The sequence below is a fragment of the Grampus griseus genome (genome assembly GCF_964374135.1).
Source record: "Grampus griseus genome assembly, chromosome: 5".
Taxonomy (NCBI): Eukaryota; Metazoa; Chordata; class Mammalia; order Artiodactyla; family Delphinidae; genus Grampus; species Grampus griseus.
In genome coordinates, this window is record NC_138998.1 from 11,783,735 (window position 1) to 11,810,686 (window position 26,952).

The 26,952-nt window shown below is 37.9% G+C and overlaps 1 protein-coding gene across 4 annotated transcripts in view; it reads left to right on the plus strand.

Moving 5' to 3' along the window:
• The window catches only part of ATP2C1 (ATPase secretory pathway Ca2+ transporting 1), a 117,838-nt gene that overhangs the window by 79,041 nt on the left and 11,845 nt on the right, over positions 1-26,952 (plus strand). For all 4 annotated transcript variants that reach the window (XM_082654261.1, XM_082654262.1, XM_082654264.1 and 1 more), the window contains 9 exons: positions 159-225; positions 4,424-4,548; positions 5,675-5,772; positions 8,869-8,964; positions 9,054-9,143; positions 10,955-11,059; positions 15,735-15,891; positions 18,879-19,049; positions 20,148-20,245. In XM_082654261.1, coding sequence (XP_082510387.1) covers positions 159-225; positions 4,424-4,548; positions 5,675-5,772; positions 8,869-8,964; positions 9,054-9,143; positions 10,955-11,059; positions 15,735-15,891; positions 18,879-19,049; positions 20,148-20,245 — 1,007 coding nt within the window. The remainder of the gene's footprint in view (positions 1-158; positions 226-4,423; positions 4,549-5,674; positions 5,773-8,868; positions 8,965-9,053; positions 9,144-10,954; positions 11,060-15,734; positions 15,892-18,878; positions 19,050-20,147; positions 20,246-26,952) is intronic.

Below are 26,952 nucleotides of genomic sequence, written 5' to 3' on the forward strand. Positions count from 1 at the left end.
CTGCTTAATGGATTCTTGTAAAATCTTCTAATTGTGATCTGATAAACTTTCCCTTTTATATCAAGGGACTTTTGCTGCCCTCAACTTTCTGTTCTGTCCCTTCTATGCCCAGGTGATTTTATATAAAAGGGAAAAATAGCTGTTTGATTCTGTTACAGGTATCATCATGTTGGTTGGCTGGTTACTAGGAAAAGATATCCTGGAAATGTTTACTATTAGTGTAAGGTAAGTTCTGATAGTTTGTTTATAATTTGAAGTCTCTTTTGCCGCTCTTATTTCTTTGTTAGTCATAGCTTATGTTCCATTATGGAGGTATTATACGAGCACATAAGAGTATATCAACTCTACTTAAATAGTTCAGAATTCATATGTTGAAATGAGCTCCAGGAAAATGAAAACCTATGTATATGCAGTGGAGAAACCCCACACTACATGTCTGGTATTATCAATCCAATATTGCTTTTTTATACTTATATAGACAATTAAGGATTGCCAAACTGAAAACTAGGAGCATGAGAGAGAAAGACCACAATATAGAAATTGAATAATCCATCTCAGAGGAAAACCAAATATGCAAGAATTGATGAAAAATTAAAAATAAACAGAAAGCCTTCATATTTTCAGAGATTTGTGAAGAAACTGCATTCATGATAGACAGATTGCTGTAGAAAAGGATCACAGAACCAAAATATATTTTTTTAAGATATTAAGGTTATGATTGCTGAAATTAAAGATTCAGTTTAAAGGCTATGATATAAAGTCGAAGTGGTCTCCCCAAAAATAGAGTAAAAAGTCTAAAACAGAGAATGAGATAAAAGTGACAAAGAATAATTCAGTAAATGCCATATCTAAGTAATAGAAGATTTAAAAAGAGGTAAGAAGAAATTATATAAGAAATGAAGCAAGACATGAATCTTTATAGATTGAAAGGATTCTCCAAATGCCAAGCAGGACAAAAAAAACTCCAACCCAGATACATCATTGTGAGACTAAAGAAAACAGGTCAGGTCATCTGTACAGGAAGGAAAATTAGACTGGTATCATACTTCTCATTAGCAACTACAGTTTCCACCACAGGGTCTTTTTAGGCTCTACTAAGATTTTCAACTCACGAGACTTTCATAGGTCATACTCGGTACCTGTGTCCTGAGCACCACAGGGCAACGTCCTCTTCTGAGAGAGTTGCTACAGCAGTCCCTGTAGCAGTTCAGCTTAGGTACAAGCAGATGAGGTGACCATGTAAGGGCAGGAGCTGTCCTGGGTTAAAATACCTCATAATCCACAGGAGCCAGCATCTCTGGAAACGTACACTTTCCAGGATGCCTGCAAGAAACGTGCCCAGTTATGAGAGTCACCACACTCAGGAAACCCAAAGCTGTAGCTTCCTGTAAGATAATTATAATTCTCCCAGTCCATGGATAATTTATCGGTCAGGAGATCCTTTTATCATAGGCAGTGTTGCCTAGCAACATAGTTGCTATACTGTCGTCACTAAGGGAGCAGAGCTAGAGATTTATTTAACCAAATACAGAAGGGAAAAAGGATTTTATTAAACCTTCATCCACAGCAACATTGGATTAAATTAGAAGACAGTGGGGCAGTACAATTAAAGTATGGGGGGAAATGATTTTAAATCTATAAATCTAGGTCTAGCCAAAGTATCAATTTAGGTAATTACAAATGGATAAGCAAGTAATCAAAAAATTTATCCCTTACCTATTCTTGTATGAATTCCAGCAAAACAAGGGTGAAAGAAAGGAAGATGATGTTGTGTAGGGTGTAAGAAAAAGTGGAACTCACCTAGTCCTCTAACGAAAAGAAATCCTGGGTGACAGCTCTGTAATAGGCCTAGCAAGTAATAGTTCAAGTTTCAGAATAAAAACCAATGGATTAAAAAAAAAGTCAAGTGGAGTACAAGGAATAAGTAGGATGAATAAGAAGTTAAAAGATATTTGTGATACAGTGAAGGACTATAGTTTTTCCTTGGAGGAGCAAAAATACAACTTGAAACTCTTGGCTTAAATATGTATAAAGGAGCCTTGGGTTAAATATGAAATGAATTTAAAATGGGGCATGAATTTTATTAACCATTGGCATATTATTATCTATTGGACTCACGTTTTTGAGTATTTTTTTTTGGAGCAGGTCTGACTATTTGTGAAGATTAATACCTCATGACTTTTATTCCTACCTCAGGATCTTCCAAAGGACCAAACATTTAGGAATTTTTAAATAAAATAAAACTCATTCTATTTTGCAATAACCATATGGGTCTACTGTACATTTATATGTGCTAAAATACATGTGGGATCTTTAGTGAACTTATTTTTCCTGCGTGTTGAAACATCTTGGCTGTTTTATTCCCCTAGCAAGTATTTTAACAATTATTTCCAACTGTGCTAAAAATGAGTAAAACAATGAGAAAGCAGAAGGATAAGTAGCTTATAAGGCTACTCTAATAATAAATAAATCATTATTATTCTGTTATCCTTTAATTTTCTTATTATGTTGCCCAAAGCATTACATTATCATTTTAAAAGGTATAAGAAAAGTCTGGAGACAAAATCTTGGTAGTCTTTTTTTTTGTTTATTTTTTTGCATTCATTAAACAAAATTGAGAAATTCAGAATTTTTAATTTTTTTACCATAATGGCAAAGAAGAATTGACAGAAGAATTTTCATAATTATTAGACAAACCAGAAGATGACTGCAAAGAGACAACCACTGTAGGCTCTAATGATGAAGGTGAAATTGAATCATATAAGTGTAATCTCAACACTGAATGCTTGGATGATGGTACTCTAGATTTTCTCAAACTCCTGAATTTTAATGAGTGAACTGGGTTTTTATTTTTATTTTTTTGCCTGTGCTGTATGGCTTGTGGGATCTTAGTTCCCTGACCAGGGACTGAACCCTGGCCTTTGGCAGTGAAAGCGCTGAGTCCTAACCAGTGGACTGCCAGGGAATTCCCTGAACTGTTTATTTTTAAGGATGAAAGGGGAAGGACAGGCATTCTCTTATAGTTAGTCATTCTACAGCAAGGAATTTGTCATGCAGTATTGTATTACTGAGAAGATGACTGTCCTAAAAGTTATGGACCATTAACATTTCCAGAAGTGTTGCATTTTGAAGAGACAAATGCAAAAAGAAGAACCAGAATTGATAAAGCTAAAACTTGTTAGAAATGGTTTTTGAATTTGAAATCACTGTTTTAAAAGGTGAATATGTTCCACGTTTATTCATGACAGTTGAGCAGTTGCATTCAAAGGGCGTTGTCCATTCAGATATATATACTTTCAAATCCAGGAATATAGTTTGGGGTTAAAATTCAAATGAAAATTTCTATTGAAGTTTTTCACAATCCATTTTATTCCTCTGTAAATCATTTGTAAAATGATTTAAATGTAAAGGTCCATTGGATCTAGATTATATTGTAGAAACTGGGCAGTAGAGGGAGTTCAGGGAGCATTGTTAGAATGAAGGATAGGCATGCACCTGTCCTTATCTGTAGCAGAATCAGGAGATATGGAATGGGACAAAAGTAGAGATTTAATTTGAGGTGGTTTTTCTTTTTTAGTATTACGAAGGGAAATAGTGAAGTAATTATTTTTTTTGTTGTGATAAAATGCACATACCATAAAATTTTCCATTTTAAAGTATACAGTTCAGTGAAGTTAAATACATTCATAATGTTACCACCATCACCACCATCTAGTGTCAGAACTTTCTCATCACCCCCAAAAGAAAACCCTGGGCCCATTTTCAGTCATTCCCCATTCTTCCCTCTCCCTACCATCTGGCGACCACTAAACTGCTTTTTGTCTCTTTGGATCTGCTTATTCTTGATATCTCATATAAGTGAAATCATGCAACATGTGTCCTGCTACTTTCAGTTAGCATGATGTTTTCAAGGTTTTTCCATTCGTAGCATGAATCAGTACTTCATTCTTTTTTATGGCTGAATAGTACTCCCTTGTATGGGCACACCACAGTTTCCCATTCATCAGTTGATGAAAATTTGGGCTCTTTCCATCTTTTGGCTATTGTGAATAATGCTGCTATGAACATTCATGTACAAGTTTTTGTCTGAACACCTGTTATTATTTATATTTATAGATGAGAAACTAAACTACAGAGGTGGAGGCATAATAGCTTGAGGTCACACAGGTGAAAATTGAAGCTGGGGGTACAAATCTAGGCAGTCTGATGTCAGAACCTATATTCTTTAACCACTGTGCTTAACCTGGTAGCTAGTAGGTGTCCAATAAATGTTAATCAGTTTTCCCTCATTTTGAGACCTTTTTTGGGTTTGACAACAACAATTTTACATTTTTAACCTCTGCTTTAAGTAACAGCCAATTGAAATTATTGCTATGGGTACTACTGAATTTATACTTCAATGCTATATCTTTACTGGTTACAGTTTAGCTGTAGCAGCAATTCCTGAAGGTCTTCCCATTGTGGTCACAGTGACTCTAGCCCTTGGTGTTATGAGAATGGTGAAGAAAAGGGCCATTGTGAAAAAACTACCTATTGTTGAAACTCTGGGTAAGTCTCTGGTTAGAGCATGCTTATTCATTGACATGATAGTTTACATCAACAGGGGTCTTTGGGTTTTACAGCTTTTGTCTTAGAGCAGTCCCCAGCCTTTTTGGCACCAGGGACCAGTTTCACGAAAGACAGTTTTTCCACAGACGGGGGGAGGTTGGTGGTGGTTCAGGTGGTAACGCAAGCGATGGGAAGTGATGAAGAGCAGCAGATGAAGCTTCGCTCGTTCACCCACTGCTCACCTCCTGCTGTGTGGCCCCGTTCTTAACAGGCCCTGGGCCGGTACTGGTCTGTGGCCTAGGGGTTGGGGACCCCTGTCTTAGAGGTTTACATGGTGGTGTCTGGCTTGTCGCAATGTTGAGTATGGTTTTAACAACCAAAAAAGGTCATTAGAAATTCATATTACTTGGGTCGGGGAGCTTTAAATCTTTCTGCATCATGGACTGTTCTAATGCTTAAATCATGTAAAAAAAAAAAAAGTAACAAATGAAACCATAGAGTGACAGAGAAATGTTTTCTTTTGACATCTCAAGGAAGATAATTGATAATTATAGATCCTAAAATGTCATTCTTGAGTTGCATTTATTAAGAACAGTAAGCATACAGTAATTATATTGCTGTAACAATTTTATGTGTGATATGAAAATTGTGGTAACTTTATGTATGTTATGAAACTTCTTTTTATTTAGGAATTCAGAAATGTTGAATTTAACTTCTAGTTCGCATTTTAATATTGAGAAGGCAAAAATTCCTTAAAATAATGGCTGAAAAAATTATATGGGTTTATATTATATGGGTTTATATTAAGGTAACCTTGAAACTTTCTAGAAAATGTCACTAGTTTTCACTACATGAAAAGTCACTACATAAAGCTGTTATCAGGTAGCTTTGTAGAAATTCAACTGGAAATAAAGAAAAAGTCAGCATTTATCAGGATCTAATTAAAACTGTTCATACCTCATGATGAAGTAAGCACAGGAGAGAAAACAACCTAAAATTATCCATGAGCTTGATTTGTACAAAATTTCATAGAAGCAGGGCAGGCTTCCAGAGTCTTTGATTTGTTTTTAATGTGAACTTGCATTTTTCCCTGACTCTTGGTGACTTGTAGTGATTTATTCTTTAGGCTGCTGTAATGTGATTTGTTCAGATAAAACTGGGACCCTGACGAAGAATGAAATGACTGTTACCCACGTATTTACTTCGGATGGCCTGCGTGCTGAGGTACTCTATAGACTTTTTTTTTTTAACAGCAGATTTCCCTTTCAGAAGTTTTGGTGTTTAGCGTTCCTAACCATTCTAGTGTCTTTAGAAGGGCTGCAAGTTAGCAGCTGAACATTTTCTGTCCCGTGTGATTCTCCCAAGTCTTGATCCCGCTCCAGTTGTGCAGTCCAGAAACATTGATCCCCCTCGACACCTCTCCGTCTGTCTCCCCTACATCCATCTATTACCAGACTCTGGATGCCTGAATGAAGATGTTTCAGTGGCTTCGCATTGTGACCAGGGTCCTGAAATGGGGCTGCTCACAGCCCTACGTGTTCTGTCGCTTGTTTCCTTCCTCAGCCTGTATCTCTCCTTTGCTCGCCATACACCAAATACATTGACTTTATGGTTCTTTCAGTGTGACAGAATTCCTCCTACTGAAGGACCTTTGCTGCTGTTGTCACTACTTAGGACAGTCTAATGCCTCTTCAACCTTTGCACCTCATTTCCAACCCATTTCTTCAGAAAAGCTTTGCTGACCACCCAGAACTCACCCTGTGTTACACCTTTTCATAGTTCCATACCTCTTAGTTCAGGTGAAATCCTCTGTCCCTCTTCCCATGTAAGTATTGGGTTGGCCAAAAAGTGCCTTTGGTTATTAAGTAAAAATAAAAGACACATTTTTCATTTTCACCAAGAACTTTATTGAACAACGTATTCACCCTTTTGCTCCACTACCTTCTGCCATTTTTCAGGCAACTTCATAATTCCATCTTCCCAAAACTTTTTATCTTTTTGAGCAAAGAACTGTCCCATGTGCCTTTTACAGTCTTCCAGGGAATTAAGATTTTTTCCATTAATATAATTTTGTAAAGACCTTAATAAATGGAAATCCGAAGGTACAATGTCTGGTGAATATGGCAGATGAATCAGAACTTCCCAGCCAAGCTGTAACAGTTTTTGCCTGGTCATCAAAGAAACATGAGGTCTTGCATTATCCTGATGGAAGATTATGCGTTTTCTGTTGACTAATTCTGGACACTTTTCGTCAAGTGCTGCTTTCAGTTGGTCTAATTGGGAGCAGTACTTGTTGGAATTAATCGTTTGGTTTTCTGGAAGGAGCTCATGGTAGAGGACTCCCTTCCAATCCCACCATATATACAACATCACTTTCTTTGGATGAAGCGGCCTTTGGTGTGGTTGGTCGTGGTTCATTTCACTTGCCCCACAATCTCTTCCATTCCACCCTGTTGTACAGTATCCACTTTTTGTTGCCTGTCACAATTTGTTTTAAAAATGAAACATTTTCATTATAAGTAGAGAATCACCTGTGAAAATACGGTCAAGAAGATTTTTTTCGCTTAACCTATGTGGAACCCAAACATCAAAGCAATCAACATAACCAAGCTGGTGCAAATGATTTTCAACGCTTGACTTGGATGTTTTGAGTATGTCGGCTATCTCTCGCGTGGTATAATGTTGATTGTTCTCAATTAATGTCTCGACTTGATCACTGTCAACTTCAACTGGTCTACCCGACCGTGGAGCATCGTCCAGCGAAAAATCTCCAGCACGAAATTTTGCAAACCACTTTTGACACATTCAATCAGTCACAGCACCTTCTCCATACACTGCACAATTTTTTTTTTGCATTTCGGTTGCGTTTTTACCTTTCTTGAAATAATAAGGCATGATATACTGAAAATGTTGCTTTTTTCCTTCAATCTTCAGTACTAAAATGGCTACACAAAAATTCACCAATTTTAATAAGCCTTATTTTAAATGCACACTGGTATAACAGCTGTCACATACAATCTAACAAAATTGTATTGAATGAAGTTAAAGACAACTAAGTGCTCCTAGAGCCATCTTAGGGAAAAAACTGAACCTTTCGGCCAACCCAGTATAATAGAGCAGGATCTCTGTTGCCCAGCACAGGGTCTGCCTCATACTAGTAAATACTTTCTGAAAGAATAAATGAATGGATGAATTAATCTACTTTAAAAATTATACACTGGCAGCCCCTGAAGTGCATGTCAGTGTATGTGCACACGTTCCAATCTCTGGATTGGTATTGGACCTTGTGGGATTTCTGGCTGGAATTTTCATTAACACTATTGATGATGGGAATAGTATTTTAAAATGTATTTATAGCCAATTGTCTGAGCAAAGGAAGCATTTCACAAATTGACAGAAGTTGTACTTAAGTCTATTTAATTCCATTTTACTAGGTCTTAAAATGAGACTATTGATATTTACGGTGTTAGATTTGGTTAAGGATACCCAGTGCTATGTTGAATGTGCCTTTTCTGGATGACTCAGAAGGGTCATTGGGGTTACATGTGCTTATATTATATGGTCCAGGTATGAAAGGTAAGATATAGATTTCTCTTTTGTTTTAAGCCCATAATTTTATATGTCAAACATTAACTGTTTGTTAATTCCTCTAAACTGTCCTATTTTTATTGTGATATTTAACTTTTCTTTGGCTTGGTTTGTTCTAGCTGTATAGGATAAGTATCTGACTTGTCTCTGATTTTAAAAATTTGCATGTAATATATACTATGTTAAAGTAGTTTGCAAGTGCTAGGGTAAATCACTTGTCTATGAGCCTGCATATTTGCAAAAAGAATTCTTCTTTTGTCTAGGTCACAGGTTTGTCATGAATGTTAGATGTGGTAATAGATTTGAATTCTTTGCAAATTGTAGTGTTACATAAATGTAATGTTATATAAATTTAAGCTCACTCTTTATATATAGAGATTTTCATGGTTTATTTATCCTTTCTATAGTATATTGTAAGTAGAGGAAATATAAGGTTATATTAATTATATTAACAATTACGTGTTTCTATTTACAATATACTATGCATTATAATGATTAATTAGCATAATTAGTAGTTAATTATTAGTATAATTAACTGTAGGTTTACCATTGTGGTGAAAATTACTATCTATATTCTTTTATTAATGTTGTTTCAGACAAATTTAAATGCTTTTCTAGGTGTACACACTAACAGTGTCATGATGTATAAAATGAAATGAACGCAACTCATAGCTTTTGGTTTTCGTAAGTATTGTCACTGTCTGCTGGTATTATTGACTCTACATTCCTTAGGTTACTGGAGTTGGCTACAATCCATTTGGGGAAGTGATTGTTGATGGTGATGTTGTTCATGGATTCTATAACCCATCTGTTAGCAGAATTGTCGAGGTAAATATTGCATTCTCTAAGAAAGTGGCTCTCTTCATAATGACTTAGGATGCAGTGATGGGTTCATAGTTTATGTGTATTTCTCTTAGGCGGGCTGTGTGTGCAATGATGCTGTAATTAGAAACAACACTCTAATGGGGAAACCAACAGAAGGAGCCTTAATTGCTCTTGCAATGAAGGTATGTGCCTGGTCTCTCTTCTTTGACATGTGAAAATATCACCCTCACAAGAGAATGTGAAGCCATAAATTTCAGTATTACTGGCTTTTAGGTGTAGAGTGAAGAAGATTCACATTATTTCATAGTTTTTATTGCCTTTTGGGAACCAATTTTATTCTTCCTGGAAATACAGAGCATAGAGGTTTTTCACTATAACTTTATATCTCCTACATGCAGCATACAAACTAATGACCAGTGACAGTTTTGTTCTTATGAAGTAATATTCTTGTCTTCCATAATATTCAGAGTGTAGTGTGAAAAGCTGTATAAATGTGTGTAATTGCTGATAAATGCCTATTTTCAAATGCGTAAGAGGCAGCATTCTTTAGTATTTCCACATGAAGGTATTAAAGGCCAGCATGAGAAGTCAGCTTTACTTTTTCCAGTCTTCCATTTCCTTTCCTTCCCCTTCCTCATTATCAATTTCTTACAGTGAGTGTCGAGTTAGCGTTTGTGTTGGGGACAAGGGGTGCTGCCCTCAGTGACCCTTTTATCTGTCCCAATTGATCTCCTCTTCTAAGTCCTACAGTTGATTAAATGAGAAACCTAAAAGTCCAACCTGGCATTCCCATAACAAAAATAAAACTACTTTTAAGAGCAGTCTTAGGAAACTTTGAGACTTATATAAAACAGGATGCCTCTAAATGAGGTTGCTTGAATTGAGATTCAATATAGAAAGGTAGGTTGTTGTAACATTTAACTTGATAAAGTAAAATTGGTATTTCTATAATATATACATTATTTCTGTTTCCTTAACAGAAAGTCTCATTCCTTTATCATTTGTTCTCCTTGTAACTAAAACAGCATAGTATAGCTTTTTAAAAGATGTCCGAAGTTAAATAACAAGTATTTATTGTGTTATATTTAACTTTCTCTCTTTGAGAAACAAAGTGTGTGAAACCGCCTCTTTATGGGTGGGGACCTCACAATTTAGGTAGGGAGTCGAGCCGTATGTAAGAAGAGTGCACATTTGGACTTGGGACCTGGACTTTGAAGGGGAGGAAGGATTTAGATGGGGGTGGGGGGATAAGCTAGGGAAAGAGCAAGAATAAAAGCACAGAGAAATAAAAAAGCATGGACTGGATTATGGCTTATGAATTTGGTTAACCCAGATGAAATGAACAGTTTGAGTGGTTCCGAGGGTGGTTAAGTAGGCTGTGTAGTGGGTTACTGGAGGATTTTTGAAAGCTAGGAAGGAGAGTCTGAACATGTTTCAGTAGACAGTAAAAAGCAATAAGCCAGGTTTTTGAATAGTTTAAAGAATATTTTTGAATATTTGGTGGGAAATGCAAAGGGTAAGGAAGGAGAAGAGCTACATGGCATTGGTAGTAGTTGGCATGTCAAGGGGTGGGGCGAAAGGGAGTAGCATGGCAGCAGCCGGCAGGGTAAATTCGAATCCCAGAGAAGGGAGGAGTTGAATCTGAAGCTTCTGTTGATTATAAAGTATGTATTGGCTGGGCACCTTTATTTGTTATCCTGCTTCCTTCCAGAGTTTGAGCCAGTTGAGATTTTAATATAGTCAGTGTTGAAGTTTTGCTCTGTATGTAGTTCAATAGCATGCCCTAGACTTTATCAAACACCTAGGCTTTCATGTTGAACATGTGTGCTGCTGTTCAGAGAAATATGGTAGGTATAGATGGAGCACAGCTGTTTGAAAAATAATCCAGGTATCTCTAGCCAGCCTCCCTACAAAGTTGTGACCCTTGTTTCTTTGTTAAAGGAAAAAGTAGTCACGTGTTGGTGAGAATTAACTTTCCTTTTGTGCCATGTAGATGGGTCTTGATGGACTTCAACAGGATTATATCAGAAAAGCTGAATACCCTTTTAGCTCTGAGCAGAAGTGGATGGCTGTTAAGTGTGTGCACCGAACACAGCAGGTATCCTTCCATTTATAGAAAACTTACTCTGTGTTGTTTAACTAGATTACTGTTTTTCATTTATTATCCACCTTTAGATTTAAGCAGTCATTGAGCATAACACAGACCAGCTCTGAAGTGTGTGTGATTCATAGTACACTCATCCCTGGTTGTTTTCATGTTCTCTTTGAATTTATGCATAGACATGTCAGTTTTGCTGCGTGAGCAAACAGCTCAAATGAGCTGGAGCCTGGTCTCAGTCTCCTGGAGATTGTGACATAAGCCTTTCGACATCTTTTTTATTCTTGATGACAGGTTTCTGCTGTCTGTGTTTTTCCACTGAAGAATGTCTTGTCTTCAGGCTGAACAAAAACTACATTATTTTTTGGAAACATGGTTACCAAATGTGTATAATTCATGTTAGTTGATCCAGCTTACAAACTGACAAAACGAAATGCACTGATATTTCAAGCTACTACCTTATCTCTGGGTGCTTTAGAAATTTTTACACTGTGCAGTAAGAGTTATGTACAATAGTTATCTACAGTGTATAATCATATCACTCATAGTTGCTATTACCAGCTTGATGCTTACACTTACTTTGGCCTTAAAAATATATAGCTGTTTTTACATTTTCTTTATTAGGAATTAATACACAGTTATGTGTTTTTACCTGTGAGCAAACATTAGAAACCAGTTACATCTCTGTAGATGGGAAGTAGTGAGAGGATTCTCCCTTGCCCATAATAAGTAGGAAACATTGGTTTTAAATTGCTCAACATTGAACTTGTGCCAGGAACTCTGATGATGAGGGGAAAAAAGATTTCTGTTTAGTCTTTAAAGGAACTTTTATAAACTTCAGGGAAGGGATACAGTTGGAAACAAAACTATAAAAATAAAATGCCTGTTACTTTAAACCTTGTAATGTAAAGCTTTCAAAAATTGCATCAGAGTTAGGTAATTTTTAGCTGATGTCCCTTGTCTATATAGTTACATAGCAAGAATATGTATATGAGTTTATTTGCAAGGTGTATTTCTTTACATTTTATATATGATCACACACTACTTCAAGATAATGTGGCTCATGTAAAGTTCAAAGATTTGACTTCAGCAATTTTGAATCTAACCTCACCAAAGTTGTACATTGACTCTTTTCAGTTGGGGGTAGGGGTAGGGAGTGGCGGGATATAAGTATAGAAAGGGTGTGATTATTCTTTCCATTTGCTGACTTGAAGAGTTTCTCTTAGAAAACAGAATCAACAGATTTAACTAACAAAACCCAAACCCGCTGACCTGACTCAGGATCTAGAAGAGGTCAGCCTGGCACAGATATGAAAAATGTACCAGTTTAAAAACAGTCCCACGGGACTTCGCTGGTGGCACAGTGGTTAAGAATCCGCCTGCTAATGCAGGGGACAGGGGTTTGAGCCCTGGTCTGGGAAGATCCGACATGCTGCGGAACAGCTAAGCCTGTGTGCCACAACTGCTGAGCCTGCGTGCTGCAACTGCTGAAGCCCGCATGCCTAGAGCCCTGCTCTGCAACGGGAAGCCACCACAACGAGAAGCCGCACACTGCAAAGAAGAGTAGCCCCTGCTCACCGCAACTAGAGAAAGCCCACGGGCAGCAATGAAGACCCAATGTAGCCAGAAACAAACAAACAAACAAAAAACAGCCCCAGGCTCAAATAGTTTGTCTTTAGAGGACTTTCATTTGAACACGACAGTCTGCATTTATCTCTGCTCTCTCCCTGGAACCTACCAAAATGACAACCAACGAATAAAAGATGAACTAAAAAAGAAGAAGTATGGGAAGGACTTAGGGGGACAGGTATCTTTGAAGGTGGGGCCTAAGGCATGTGGCTAAAAAGAGGAGAGCAGGTTAAAATTCTAATAAGAAACCAGTAGAACTCCCCCACTTACCTTTCTGTTTCTTGAGGCCAGACCAGAAATGTCATCTTGGGGACAAGAGTGGAAGGCAGAATTAAGGTTTAAGACTAAACACAGGGTGATTAAGGGCAAGCCGTTGTCCTAGGTCCTAACTCCACTTTCTCAGAATGCTTGCAGGTAGGTATCCCCATATCCTCATTCTCCAAGTCAGAAGATCGAAGAGTTTTAGAGAAGCTGACTGGTCCTGGGGAGATCCCTACAGTATGGAGTAGTCCTAAATAAGCTCTTTGTTCATTGGTAGAGTTTACCTGCTCCTGGTCTTCGTCTTGTCACTCTACTGTGAGGGCTACCAGTTGATAAACCCTGCAGTGCCCATGGAGTTTCTAGACCTTTATTTGCTTTGGTCTTGAATGTAAATGGACAGACAGGGATTGCGAGATACTTGGGGAAAGCCTTCAGTATGAAAGACACAGACCAAGCCAACAGAGAAAAGGGTCTCAGAAACAAAGATAGTACTGGATGCTGAAGAAAATTTCCAAAGACCATAAAAAATGACAAGATACTTTAAATAGAATGTTTTTCAAATAAAGTCAAGAAATCTGTCAGAAAGTAGAAAAGTCAAAGAGGTGGACAATACAAAAGGTAAGGTGTAAAAATCAGAGAATTGATGTAGGAGATCCAATATCCACCTAATAGTGGTGACAGAAAATGGGAAGATTTTACCAAATAACATCAGGAAAATTTCTAGAGGAAGAACTTCAGCTTCTAGAATAAAATTGCCCACCAGCTGCTCGGCACAATGTGTATGTTACAGAGGGGTGGGAGTGAGAGAATAAACACACCAAGGCCCACGATCAAGTAATCTGAGGGCACTTAGCATTCTAAAAGCTTCCAGAGATTGTGGGGTGGGAGGAAGGGCAAGGGGGAGGAGGTCCTACACCAAAGTTTAGGACTTTCCAAATGCAGCACTGCACACTGGAGGCTGGAAGATGATGGAGGAAAGCCTTCAACTGAGAGGCGATCTCTTCCCAGCTGAGTTTACATATGTGGGGGTAAAATAAAAATGTTTCCAAACAAGCCTCAAAGTGTATAGCCCACACAGCTTTTCTTAGATGCTGATGGATGTGTTATTCCAAGGTAAGAGTATAAATCAAGGAACAGGGAGACTTAAAACCTCGTGAGTTCTAACCAGCAGAGGGGTGAAGGGAAGCTCCTGGATGCCAGTCATGCAGCAAGCCTGGAAATGAGCCAACTCACACTGGAAAAGGAAGGGAGAGCACAGCCCGAGGAGGGAGTTCTCAGTCATAATATGGGAGTAATGGCTCACCTACTTATTGGATTATGTGAAAAATACATTGAGAAGGGCTTTATATGACATGGAGGAGCTTGGGAATAATGAGTAATAGGTGTAAAGAAAACTAAGCAAATAAAAAAAGAGACAATTATTAACTTTATGAAAGGTAAAACTTGAACAGGAAGAAATATATTGGGCTTCTGTAGGTCATGGAAACAACATCGTACCTTTCTGCTCCCTGTTTCCCCGTAACATCTGGTTACTGCCCACTTGGGGACCATAGAGATGGACGCTCCTCTCAGTGTGAGCTCACACTGTCGTACCAAGGCAGAGGAGGACCACGTTATGCACTGGTTCCTAAATTACCATTTGGAAGTGACACAAGTACTGCTCATGTTTATTGGCCAAAGCAAATCACATCTGACTTCAGAGTGGTAAGAGGTGCAGGGAAATACATTTCTACCGTGTGCCTCCAAGGAGAGCTGGGACGTTTGTGAACTGCTCTGGTGGCCACTTGGCACAGCAGTGAGGAATTAGAAAGTGAGCAGAATACTGGTGAGTTTTGCTCTGCATGTATTATAACAGTGAGGAGAAGGAGTAGATAGTGGGTGTGGCCAGACGATCACCTGTCACAGTAGACAGAGTATAAAATTGTTTAGTGAACAAGTAGCAATAAAAACATAATTAAGGGCTTCCCTGGTGACGCAGTGGTTAAGAATCCGCCTGCCAATGCAGGGGACATGGGTTCAAGCCCCGGTCAGGGAAGATCCCACATGTCGTGGAGCAGCTAAGCCCGTGTGCCACAACTACTGAAGCCCGCGTGCCTAGAGCCCGTGCTCCACAACAAGAGAAGCCACCGCAATGAGAAGCAGGCGCACCGCAACGAAGAGTAGCCCCCGCTCGCTGCAACTAGAGAAAGCCCATGCGCAGCAACGAAGACCCAACCCAGCCAAAAAATAAATTAAAAATAAATAAATTTATAAAGAAATAAAATAAAATTGGTTTGCCTCTGTGGAGTAGGACTGGAGGTGAGGAGGTTTTAGGCAGGGGACTGTGGGTTTTCATTGTAAGTTTTTGTTTATTACTTTGCTAGGGTAAAAAATAAAATGTCTGATAATACCCATAATTACAAGGTGGTTGTGAGAATTAAATGGGGTCACGTGTATACATATAATAGCAGTAGTAGAAAGCCTAAACCATTGCTTGTGGGCTGACGTTAGATCTTTTTCCCTTTCCTGTTACATCGTGAGCTGAGAGTGCCTAGTGTGGAGCTGAGTGTAGCCTTGCCTTCACTGTGGCGCTGAGGGTGTGGAGTAGATGCTGTGTTCTAAAGAGGATGCAGAAAACTCCCATGTGAGCTTTTAATCTTCAGAGTTCAAGTGCTGTTCAAAGCCTTAGGCTTGAGTAACTTCCCTGGGGATTATGGGAATGCATGCCGCTTGTTTTTGATTCCAATGGCAGATATATATAAATTGAAATTAACTTGAATTTATTTGCTGTGTTTTTTCTTCTTAGGACAGACCAGAGATTTGTTTTATGAAGGGTGCTTATGAACAGGTGATTAAGTATTGTACTACATATCACAGCAAAGGGCAGACCTTGACACTCACCCAGCAGCAGAGAGATCTGTACCAACAAGAGAAGGCCCAGATGGGCTCTGCAGGGCTCAGAGGTAAGGCCATTTCAGCACCGTCCCCTAGGTGAAGAGGTAATGCCTTCTTTTAATTGCAGATGAATTCGTGCTTCACTTCTGAGCTGCACAGCTCTATTCCAGGGTTCGTAGAAGCCTGCCATTTCTGAAGTGTTAGGTTTTAGTTGGCTAATTGTTTCTATGTTCCCAAAACATAAAAAGTTGGGAATGTAGCAAAATATGAAATCTCTGGTTCTTACAGACCTGCAGTGGTCTCTGAGCAGGTGATAGAAATTTTATTTTAAACAAGTTTATCTTGTGAGAACAGGGATAGATAGAAGTAAGGTGGTGTTACTCCTTCCTTATGTTATCACTGGCTCTTGTTTGTTAATCTAAAATACTTTCCTAAATATTAAAAGACTTAAGCCTCTAATTCTTTAAACTGAGGTGGTTACTTACTTGTTCCTCATCTGCTGACTCCTTCCCTTGCCGATCACCAGAGAGGAAAGAGGTGCCCAGACTCTGCCTTGTGAAATGCTGCTGACTGGACAGTGACAGGGAAAGGGGGTCTGCTGTGCACACACACATCGGCCGCTTCTTCTAGGGACATTGTGTGTATGTAGGGTTGAAGAGCAGGGCTTGGGGCCGTACCTGGTTTTTACCTTCTGGCTTGTGGGGAATACACACACACATACACACACCCACACCCATGCACTTATGTAGTCTTTCTCAAGGAAATTGGAAGAGTTGGCTTCCTTAATTTTATTGTTATTTACAAAATGGAAGTCAAGCACCACAGTTCCTGGGAGCAGGAAACAAGTATAATTTACAAGACTTCTGCTCTTATAATAAGATAGGTTTAGAAAGGTATTCTTGTGGCTTCATTTGAGGGCAGTGTTTTGTTATTCTTAGCAGCTCACAGCAAAAGGGTTTCAAAGTTGGGTTGCATTTAGACAGTCTTAAAGGTCTGGTATGTGCTCCCTGTTTTCCTCAATTTTTGTAACAGACATTTCACACTTTTTTTTGCCTAATTCTCTTCATCTGAAAGATTGTGGAGCTTTGTGTATGTGTGGTTTGGTGTGGTAACATTGTGAAATAGACAAGACTTGGTGGAGGAGAACGTCTTTGTTTCACAGGGCTTTGGGAAACATTCTGGGCATTTGTCCCTTGCTTCACATCTTTTCCTCTTCTCTGCTTATGCTCCATTTTCCTCTTCCCGCTGAAGTTACCGTAATGAAGAGTAAAGAATAAATGAATAAAGATTTTAAGTTTAACTTGGTATGAACTTATTTTATACTTTATAAAACTTAAGTTTCTTAAAATACATGTCGTTAATTTAAAAATTGGAGTACGTTTCGTTTTTATGTTTTAAATATAAAGGAGGAAGTTGGGGGCCCTCCACACAGAAAAGGTCTACATATCTTTGTCCCAAACAGTAACAATAGATCTTCATTTGTGCTAAAGAAGCAAACAAATAAATACAGGATACTGACCTCTGGGCTAATACCACCCCTTCACTGAGAGTGCCAGGAGCTGGTGTCCCTTTCTTAAGATTTGCTGACACACAGATTGATACTCAGTGCCCCCCTTCTGTTGCCATCTGCCTCTGTTCCAACACTAGGGACTGTCAAGTGGCTCATTCTCTCCGGAGTGAAAGCGTTTGGGGCTCACATCTACGTAAATAGTTAGGTATGACTCGTACACTGGAAAAACAGAAGTCATTTGCCTCTAACCATGGTTTTCCAAATGTATTTCATCCTTCATACCTTCTGCTTGAATAAGAATGGATACTTCCCGTGATCTCTCTGGGACTTTTCAGTTTCCCTGTAAGATACATGTTTAGTTTGTGTGCTTTTTTTGGTGTGTTTTCTTTGGTAAGTTGTTCAGTCTTATAATATTCCAGATGGAGACACATGCCTCTGGCTCATAAGGTAGCTACCAGAGGTTCCAGAATTCTGAGAAAAAGCTAAATGGTATTTGGAAATGAATGGTACTTTGTGCTATATCTTAAGTTCCCGAGGACGACAGGAAACTAACTATAAATGATGGTATGGTGGTATTATTTATATAGTTTTAAGAGAACCAAAGTAACAAATAAGAAAATCCTATTAATGTTACAGAAAGAGTGAAAGAATAGAAACTATTGTTGGTATTAGTGGTTTTACAATCACTTTACAAATTAACTTTACCTCCCAGGGTTTGTTGTGTACAAAATTATTACATGTTGTATATAATTAATATAGCCTTCTCTTCAAGCTATTGAATTGTTCTGGAGGCCTATAAGATGGAAAGATGAAGATACATTAGGAGAAGCCACCTTCAAAGGTGACTGTTTAAAATTGACTTTAAAGCTCAACAAACTGGGGCTTCCCTGGTGGGACAGTGGTTAAGAATCTGCCTGCCAATGCAGGGGACACAGGTTCGAGCCCTGGTCTGGGAAGATCCCACATGCCGCGGAGCAGCTAAGCCCGTGCGCCACAACTGCTGAAGCCCGTGCGCGTGGAGCCTGTGTGTTCCGCAACAAGAGAAGCCACCGCAGTGAGAAGCCCTCGGCAACATGAGAAAGCCCGTGCACAGCCACGGAAGACCCAACGCAGCCAATAAATAAATAAAACAAATCTATTAAAAAAATTTTTTTTTAAAAAAAAAGCTCAACAAACCTATAGTTTTCCAAATAATTAATTGTATTTTTCTTAAGAGTCAGTAGTTTCTGCTGAAAGGAGCTGCATGTTTGCTATGTGAAAACATTTCTTATTTGCTCCTCACTTGCCTTCTCTGCTTAACAGTTCTTTAGTCTTATTCTTTTTAATTTTTAATAAGTTAAAGCAACCCCATATTGAGAACCATTAAACTAGAATATCTTTGCATGTAATAATTTTGATTTTTAGAGTTTTTGTAATTACCACAATGACATTGTCGTCTTAAGTCATTTATCTGAGAAGTGTTATGGTCTCCAGCTTTTGTAAAGTAAATTCTAATGGTTTTGTGATTCACATTTTCTTTTTCGGATTTTATTATTATTTCCCAAGTTCTTGCTTTGGCTTCTGGTCCTGAATTGGGGCAACTGACGTTCCTTGGCCTGGTGGGAATCATTGATCCTCCTAGAACTGGTGTGAAAGAAGCTGTTACAACACTCATTGCCTCGGGAGTGTCAATAAAAATGATTACTGGGGACTCACAGGAGACTGCAATTGCAATCGGTATAACTAGGCTGCTTCCTTTGTTTTCCATAGTTTTTCTTAAATTACTGCAGTGCATAGTTTTGTGAATCATTTGACATGAAGTGTGTTTACATAATACTGAGTTATACAGTTAAAATTGATGCTTTTGTTTGCTCATACTCTATAAAATTGTGGACCAAATTTTATTTTAGTTAAAAAAATAATACTGTTAGTTGAAAATAACTAAAGCATTGTGAAATCACATTATTTTATTTACAAAAGAACAGTTGATTATTTTTAACCTCATAGTCCACTATGCTGACGGATAAAAGCGCTAGATCATGAATGTGAAAGAAAATATGAAATTTAGTTTTTTCTTTCAACTTGAGTATAATTTTTTAAAAGCAGACTTTGTACCTAATTTGAAAGAAAATAACTTGTGTCTGTATTTCTGTTGTCTAATACATATATGCCTATGTTGTTTGAATGCAGCTTAAGATTACTTAACAAGTATAAGGAAATAAAATGGACATGGAAGTTAATCTCCCAGAACCTGTAAACTATAATTCATACTGATAAATTTTAAATTTGCTAAAGTTCATTAATTCTTATCTTATTAATATGGAAAGAGACTGAGACAGGAATTTCACACTTTATGTGATCTAAGAAAAATATGTCACTGGAAACATAATATTGTTGGGAAGATTGTTCCTAGAGAAACTTCTCAACATTTATTTTCATTTACATAACAACTACATGATACCACAGATGAGCCACCATTTTGCCTGGCTTTGTTTACTTTATTTAAAATGCACTCTGATCTTCATTAAAATTGAGCTCCCAAGCAGAACCTGCTTGGCCTTGTTTCAGTTCTTAGGTGTGGTGGGTTAAATTGTGAAAACTCTTTATTCTTAAATTTAAACAAAAATAAAGTAGTCAAACAGAAAACCCCACAGTTTTTACTAATTCAGTTCTGTTTGTCTTACTGTAGTCTGTCTTGTGATCCCTTCATATAAAGACATTTTATACTTAAAGGGAAAGTGAGTTGATAAATCATATTAAGTGAGCATTATGTTGACTAGCCTATCAAGCAAAACCAATTTGGTTAATTATGTTTTCTTTCCCATTTCACTTCAGCTAGTCGTCTGGGATTATATTCCAAAACCTCCCAGTCAGTCTCAGGAGAAGAAATAGATGCAATGGATGTCCAGCAGCTTTCACAGATGGTGCCAAAGGTAGGCCTAAACCAGAGCCTTTCAGACTGAAAGGCCTTATTCTAAGTGTTAGACAACTTCTCCTGTTTGAAACATTTGAAAACAGTCGGGACATGACCACCAGATTCTTTGGTCCAAATCATGAGATGAAATCAGTCTTATCATTGAGAGTATTTATGATGTGATTGTTAGGAATATCAGTACTTTAGCAAGAGCCAAGTTTCCTCTGAGGAAGGTACTGTGGAAATTAACAGTGGTGTTTTGTATTTATAAAGTACAGAGTGGAGAGAGACCATCACTTCATACTTCTTACCCTTGTGTTCTATTTTAATTGAATGCATGTATAATGCTTTTAAAAAAATTGAGGTATCATTTGCAAACAGTAAACTTCTTCCTTTCTAATGTACAGCCGTAAGTTTTGACAAATGTGTGTGGTCCTTGTAACCATCACACAATCGGGTACAGGTTCCTCCCACCCCAGATCCTCTTGTTGTGGTCAGCTCCTCTCTCTTTTTCCACTGCTTGGCAACCATCGATTTGTTTTCTGTCCCTATAGTTTTGCCTTTTCCAGAATGCTCTAAAAATGGAGGCATATAGTATGAGGGCTTTGAATCTGCTTTTTTGACTTAGCATAATGCATTTTTAATTGCTGAGTAGTATTCCACTGTATTGGGTTTGTGTTACCTATGCACTAGTTTAAAGGCATTTGGACTATTTTCAGTTATTGCTGATTATGATTACAACTACTCTAAACATTTGTATATAGTTTTTATATGAAAATAAATATTCATTTCTCTTAGATAAATACCTAAGAGTAATTGCTGAGTCTCATATGGTTATGTATGTTTAACTTTGTAAGAAAGTGCCAAATTGTTTTACAGGGTGGTTTTATTGTTTTGTATTCCCACCAGCAATGTTTGAAAGGTCTTAATTGCTAATATCCTCACCAGCACATGGCATTGTCAGTTTCCCCACTCTCATTCTAATAGGTGTATCATGGTATCTTACTGTGGTTTTAATTTGCATTTCCCTCAGAACTAATGATTTTGTGTATCCTTTTCATGTGCTTATTTGCCATTCATATATTTTCTTTAGTGAACAGTCTACCCTGCCTATTTTTAAAAAAATGTTTTATTTTTGAATTTTGAAAGTTACTTATATATTATGGATAAAAGTCCTTTATCAGATATTTGATTGGAAAATATTTTTTCCCAGTCTGGTTTTATTTTTTTATTCTATTAACATTGTCTTTTAAAGAACAGAAGTTTTAAATTTTGGTGAAGTCCAGTTTATAATTTTTTTCTTTTATGGATCATGCTTTTGATATGTTATCTAAGGACTCTTTGCCTAACCCAAGGTCCAAAGATTTTTTTCCTGTTTTTTTTTTTTATAGAAGTCTCATACTTTTAGGTTTCACACTAACATCTGTGATCCATTTTGAATTATTTTTGTCTATGTGTGAGAAGTGGGTTAAGGTTCATTTGTTTTATGTATGGGTGTTCAATTGTTCCAGTACCTTTTGTTGAAAAGACTGTCCTTTCTTTTTCATTGAAATGCCTTTTCAGAGCATCTGGGAGCAGTGTGGGTGTCTGATTTGTTTTAGATTTAGTGGGGTAGGTGTTTCCATATTTGAACAGGACTCTGTGTATGTATGTGTGTGTATGTGTCCTATCCTGTTAGTTTCTTCCTGACATTTATTTCTGAAAGAATAAATCCTGTATTAAGTTCCCTGGGGGTATTGAGACAAAATGTACGTTTAGTAAGTATATGTGAAATCTGCAGTTAATAAAACATTTCCCCATTAATCTTTGTTCAGCCTTTTCTTCCAAACCTTTCCCCAGAGATGCTAACAAGTAGTGACATAGGACAGATTTGAAATTTCATTTTATTTGCTTTCTTCAGTTCACTCTCTCTGGCTCTCTGATAAAAATGCTAATGAACTCTGAAAACCAATGTAAAGGCAGTTAGGGAAGGAAGAAGTAAGTTACAAATTGTATCATCAGCCTGGACAAATTACATCATTGGTCATTTTCAAATAAGAGTTTTTGTGCATCAATTATGGCAATTGCTCTGATGCTATTCAAAGAGAAAAGCTCATTGAATTGCTTGGAGTCATCCTGCTCTGTGGAGGAATTCCATAAATACCAGGGCTTTTTTCAGGTTTATCATGTCTTTTGAAAACCCAAGTCTTTTCTTTCCTTTAGGTCCTTTTAGTCCCCCCCAACCCCTACTTTGTCTTTTTTCCCATTTTTATCTTGTGTTCATGTAACTCTTAAACCTTGGTCTTATGCTTTTACTTCAGATCATTTTGAAAAGTTTTTCGTTTATTAGTGTTAGAACAAAACAAAACTTTTCTTCTAAATTGCCAGCTCACTGAGGTTTTCCCACATGTATTAAAAATCATATTAATGAATTCTGTTCATCATTAAAACGTTTTTTGGCTTCCCTGTTTCCATAATTCTGTCACACATTCCAAATCCCTTAACATTTCTCTGTCCTTTTGACCTAGAGCCAGTTAGAAAGTAGTATGGAAACTGAATTTTGCTTAATTATTTATAAAGTCCATCTGGGAATTCTCAGTGTTTTTTGTTTATGATTTCTTGAGTGTGTTCTACATTTCCTGTTGATAAAAATGGACATTCTCTTTTCTTGTTTGTTTTTTTCATTTTTTTTTTTTTTTTTTTTGCGGTACGTGGGCCTCTCACCGTTGTGGCCTCTCCCATTGTGGAGCACAGGCTCCGTATGCGCAGGCTCAGCGGCCACGGCTCACGGGCCCAGGCGCTCCGCGGCATGCGGGATCTTCTCGGACCAGGGCATGAACCCGCGTCCCCTGCATCGGCAGGCGGACTCTCAACCACTGTGCCACCAGGGAAGCCCTTCTTGTTTGTTTTTTATAGCACTGCCTCCATTTTTGTTTTTACCAAACCTATTAACCAAGTCCCTATAATAAAATCCCAGTTCGTGTGCTGTTTAATTTTTGGTATGTCATCAATACTTATTTCAATGCATCAGGTATCTTTTAATCTGTTCTGGAAGATTTGGGGACCTTTGGGAGGTTATTTTAATGCCAGGAATAATTTTTTTCTATTAGCCTCTCCTTTTCATATTTACCTACTTTCTTCTCTTCATAACTTACTTTCTGTTAATGTTGATCAAAAGAACTGTGAGTGCTGACCACAAATATGACACTGAAAAGATGGACCCATGAGAAGAGAAAAATCGTCTTGCAGGTTCCTTCTGAAAATACACAGCCTTTCACCCTTTCCCTCCGTAATATTCCCTGAACTCTCTTTGCTGACACAGTTCTACTTCTTTCCCGTTGTCCTTTTACCATCCTGTTGTCCTCATTCTGTCTTCTCCCCTCCTGCTCCCATACTACAGTGATTATATTGTGTGCTTATCTTAAATCAGTATATCCCCCCCCTTTTAGGTAGAGAAACAGACATAAAAGTGAGAAGATCATTAATAGAGGAATTTCAGTTACCCCCAAGTTTAATCCTAGCTCTGTGATAAAATGATATAGTTCAGTTTTTAGTCATTTCTCTCTGTGTGTGTGTGTGTGTGTGTTTTTAATACCTTATTTCTTCAGGCCATAATTTTGTGTCACTAAATTTCAATATTTTTTCTCAACCAGAAAGATTGACCTGCTAGTCCTGATGCTCTAAGAATTTTTACTCTGTGCAATATTATATTCCACATGATTCTTCAGCTTTGAATTGAGATCTGCTTAGTCTCAAAGAAACTGCTTTTATTTTTGAGTTGCCGTCAAAGCTTTGAAATGCTGAAATCTATATCAAGTAATAGGTATACTGGATGCATGCCAAAGTAATTTGTTACTATACAAAAGAAGTATGTTTTCAGCCCAACAATTGGTTTGTTATCCTTATTGCCATTGTCAGTGATAAGCTGCATTGGCTGTAAAGGAGTGATTTGCAGTGGTTTGAATGATTTGTAGTGGAACAAAGGCAAAATTTTACTCTGTACAACGTGAGTATTTGTAATTAGTAATTAGCCTTTTATTTAAAAATTCTGTAAAATCGGGCTTCCCTGGTGGTGCAGTGGTTGAGAGTCCGCCTGCCAATGCAGGGGACACGGGTTCGTGTCCTGGTCCGGGAAGATCCCACATGCCTCACAGCAGCTGGGCCCGTGAACCATGGCTGCTGAGCCTGCGCGTCCAGAGCCTGTGCTCCGCAACGGGAGAGGCCACAACAGTGAGAGGCCCACGTACCGCAAAAAAAAAAAAAAAAAAAAAAAAATTCTGTAAAATCCACAGTCTTTGCTAGATGCTCAGTGCTGTGTGCTACATGATTAATTTCTGCAGTAATGTAGAATTTTCACTTAGAAGGTAACCAGTACATTTAAAATATGTATGCAGCTCAGTCCTTTTTATTTTATTAAAAAATTTTTTTAATTGAAGTGTAGTTGATTTACAATGTTGTGCTTGTTTCAGGTGTATAGCAAAGTGATTCATTTATACATACATATATATCTTTTTTTTTTTAAGTGAACAACTTTTTAATTAATTAATTTATTTTTGGCTGTGTCAGGTCTTAGTTGCAGCCCATGGGATCTTTCGTTGAGGCACGTGAGCTCTTTGTTGCAGTGTGCAGGCTTCTCTCTAGTTGTAGCACATGGGCTCCAGAGCACGTGGGCTCTGTAGTTGCAGCATGTAGGCTTAGTTGCCCCGCGGCATGTGGGATCTTAGTTCCCTGACCAGGGATCAAACCTGCGTCCCCTGCGTTGGAAGGTGGATTCTTAACCACTGGACCACCAGGGAAGTTCCTATGTATCTTTTTTTTTTCAGATTATTTTCCCTTATAGGTTATTACAAAATATTGAGTATAGTTACCTGTGTTATCAGTATATAGTAGGTCCTTGTTGCTTATCTGTTTTATATATAGTAGTGTGTATTTGTTAATCCCAAACTCCCAATTTACCCTCCCCGTCTTTCCCCTTTGGTAACCATAAGTTTGGTTTTTATGTCAGTGGGTCTATTTCTGTTTTGTATATAAGTTCTTTTGTATATAAGTTCATTTGTATCACTTCGATGGTTTTTTTTGTTTGTTGTTTAGATTCCACATATAAGCAATATCATGTGATATTTGTCTTCCTCTGCCTGACTTCACTTAGTACGAAAATCTCTGGGTCCATCCATGTGGCTGCAAATGGCATGATTTCATTCTTTCTTATGGTTGATAATGTTCCATTATATATATGTACCACATCTTCTTTATCCATTCATTTGTCTGGACATTTAGATTGCTTCCATGCCTTGGCTATTAAGAATAGTGCTGCAGTGAACATTAGGGTACATGTATCTTTTCGAATTACAGTTTTCTCTGGATATATGCCCAGGAGTGGGATTACAGGATCATATGGTAGCTCTGTTTTTAGTTTTTTAAGGAATCTCCATACTGTTCTCCATAGTGGCTACACCAATTTACATTCCCCCCAACAGTGTAGGAGGGTTCCTTTCTCTCCACACCCTCTCTGGCATTTATTATTTGTAGACTTCCTAATGATGGCCATCCTGACTGGTGTGAGGTGATGCCTCATTGTAGTTTTGATTTGCATTTCTCTGATAATTAGCAATGTTGAGCATCTTTTCATGTGTCTTTTGACCATCTGTATGTTTAGTACTTTTTAAAGACATGGTAAAGAGTTTCCAAATGGATTTTGAACCTTTTTAAAGGAAGAATGCTTTCCACATATGAGTTATGTGATTCATGGTACCTAGAGGAACTAAGGGTAATCAGTAATGTGATAGTACAGTTAAACTGAATTTTTTTGCCTAAGAAAATAATCCTCTTTTGTTTTAGACCTTTGTTAAAATTGGGAGAGAACCTGGGAATAGTCTTTATGATGGTCCTAAGATTCAGTCATTTATTCATTCATCTTACATGTGTTTATAGAGCACTGGAGGTACTGGGCCAAAATCTCTGCCTCATGGAGCTTATAGTCTAAGATAAAACTCATGTGGAGTATAGCACTGCACAGAGTAAAAATTCTCCTTAAAGCACCAGGATTAGCAGGTCATTCTTTTTGGTTGAGTAAAAATATTGAAATTTAGTGACACAAAATTATGTCTTGAAGAAATTAGGTATTAAAAAAAAACACAAAAGTGTCTAAAAATTGAACTGTATCATTTTATCACAGAGCTGGGACTAAACTTGGGGGTAACTGAAAATTCCTCTGTTAATAATCTTTTCATCTTTATGTCTTTCTCCAGCTAAAAAGGGGGGAATATACTGGTTTAAGATAAGCACACAATACAATCACTGTAGTATGGGAGCAGGAGGGGAGAGCACTGACAAAAGCAGGGAAGAGAGAGGATGAGATCTTTAGACAGCATGCCTAGGAAAGGCATCGTTGAGAAGGTCCTGTGTGATGAAAGGGGCAGGCTGTGTAATATCCGAGGGAACACAAGGGCAGAGGCCTCAAGGGAAGTGCGCTTGGCATGTTTCAGGAACTATGAGGCGGCCAGTGTAGTGCAGGGTTGGGGGAGAAGACTAACCGGGGAGCATGCACTTCATGTGGGGCTTGGTGGACAGTAAAAGACTTGGGCACCATTTGCTTGTCCTGAGAGGGATGGGAGGTTTCTGGAGGGTTTTCAGCAGAGGACAGTGTGGTTTGACTTGCGTTTTTAACCCAGTGTGTTGGCAGTGGGTTTCGATGTTTGAGTAAGGAGGTTAAGTGTGGATATATTTGAGGATGGGGCCAAACTGTGT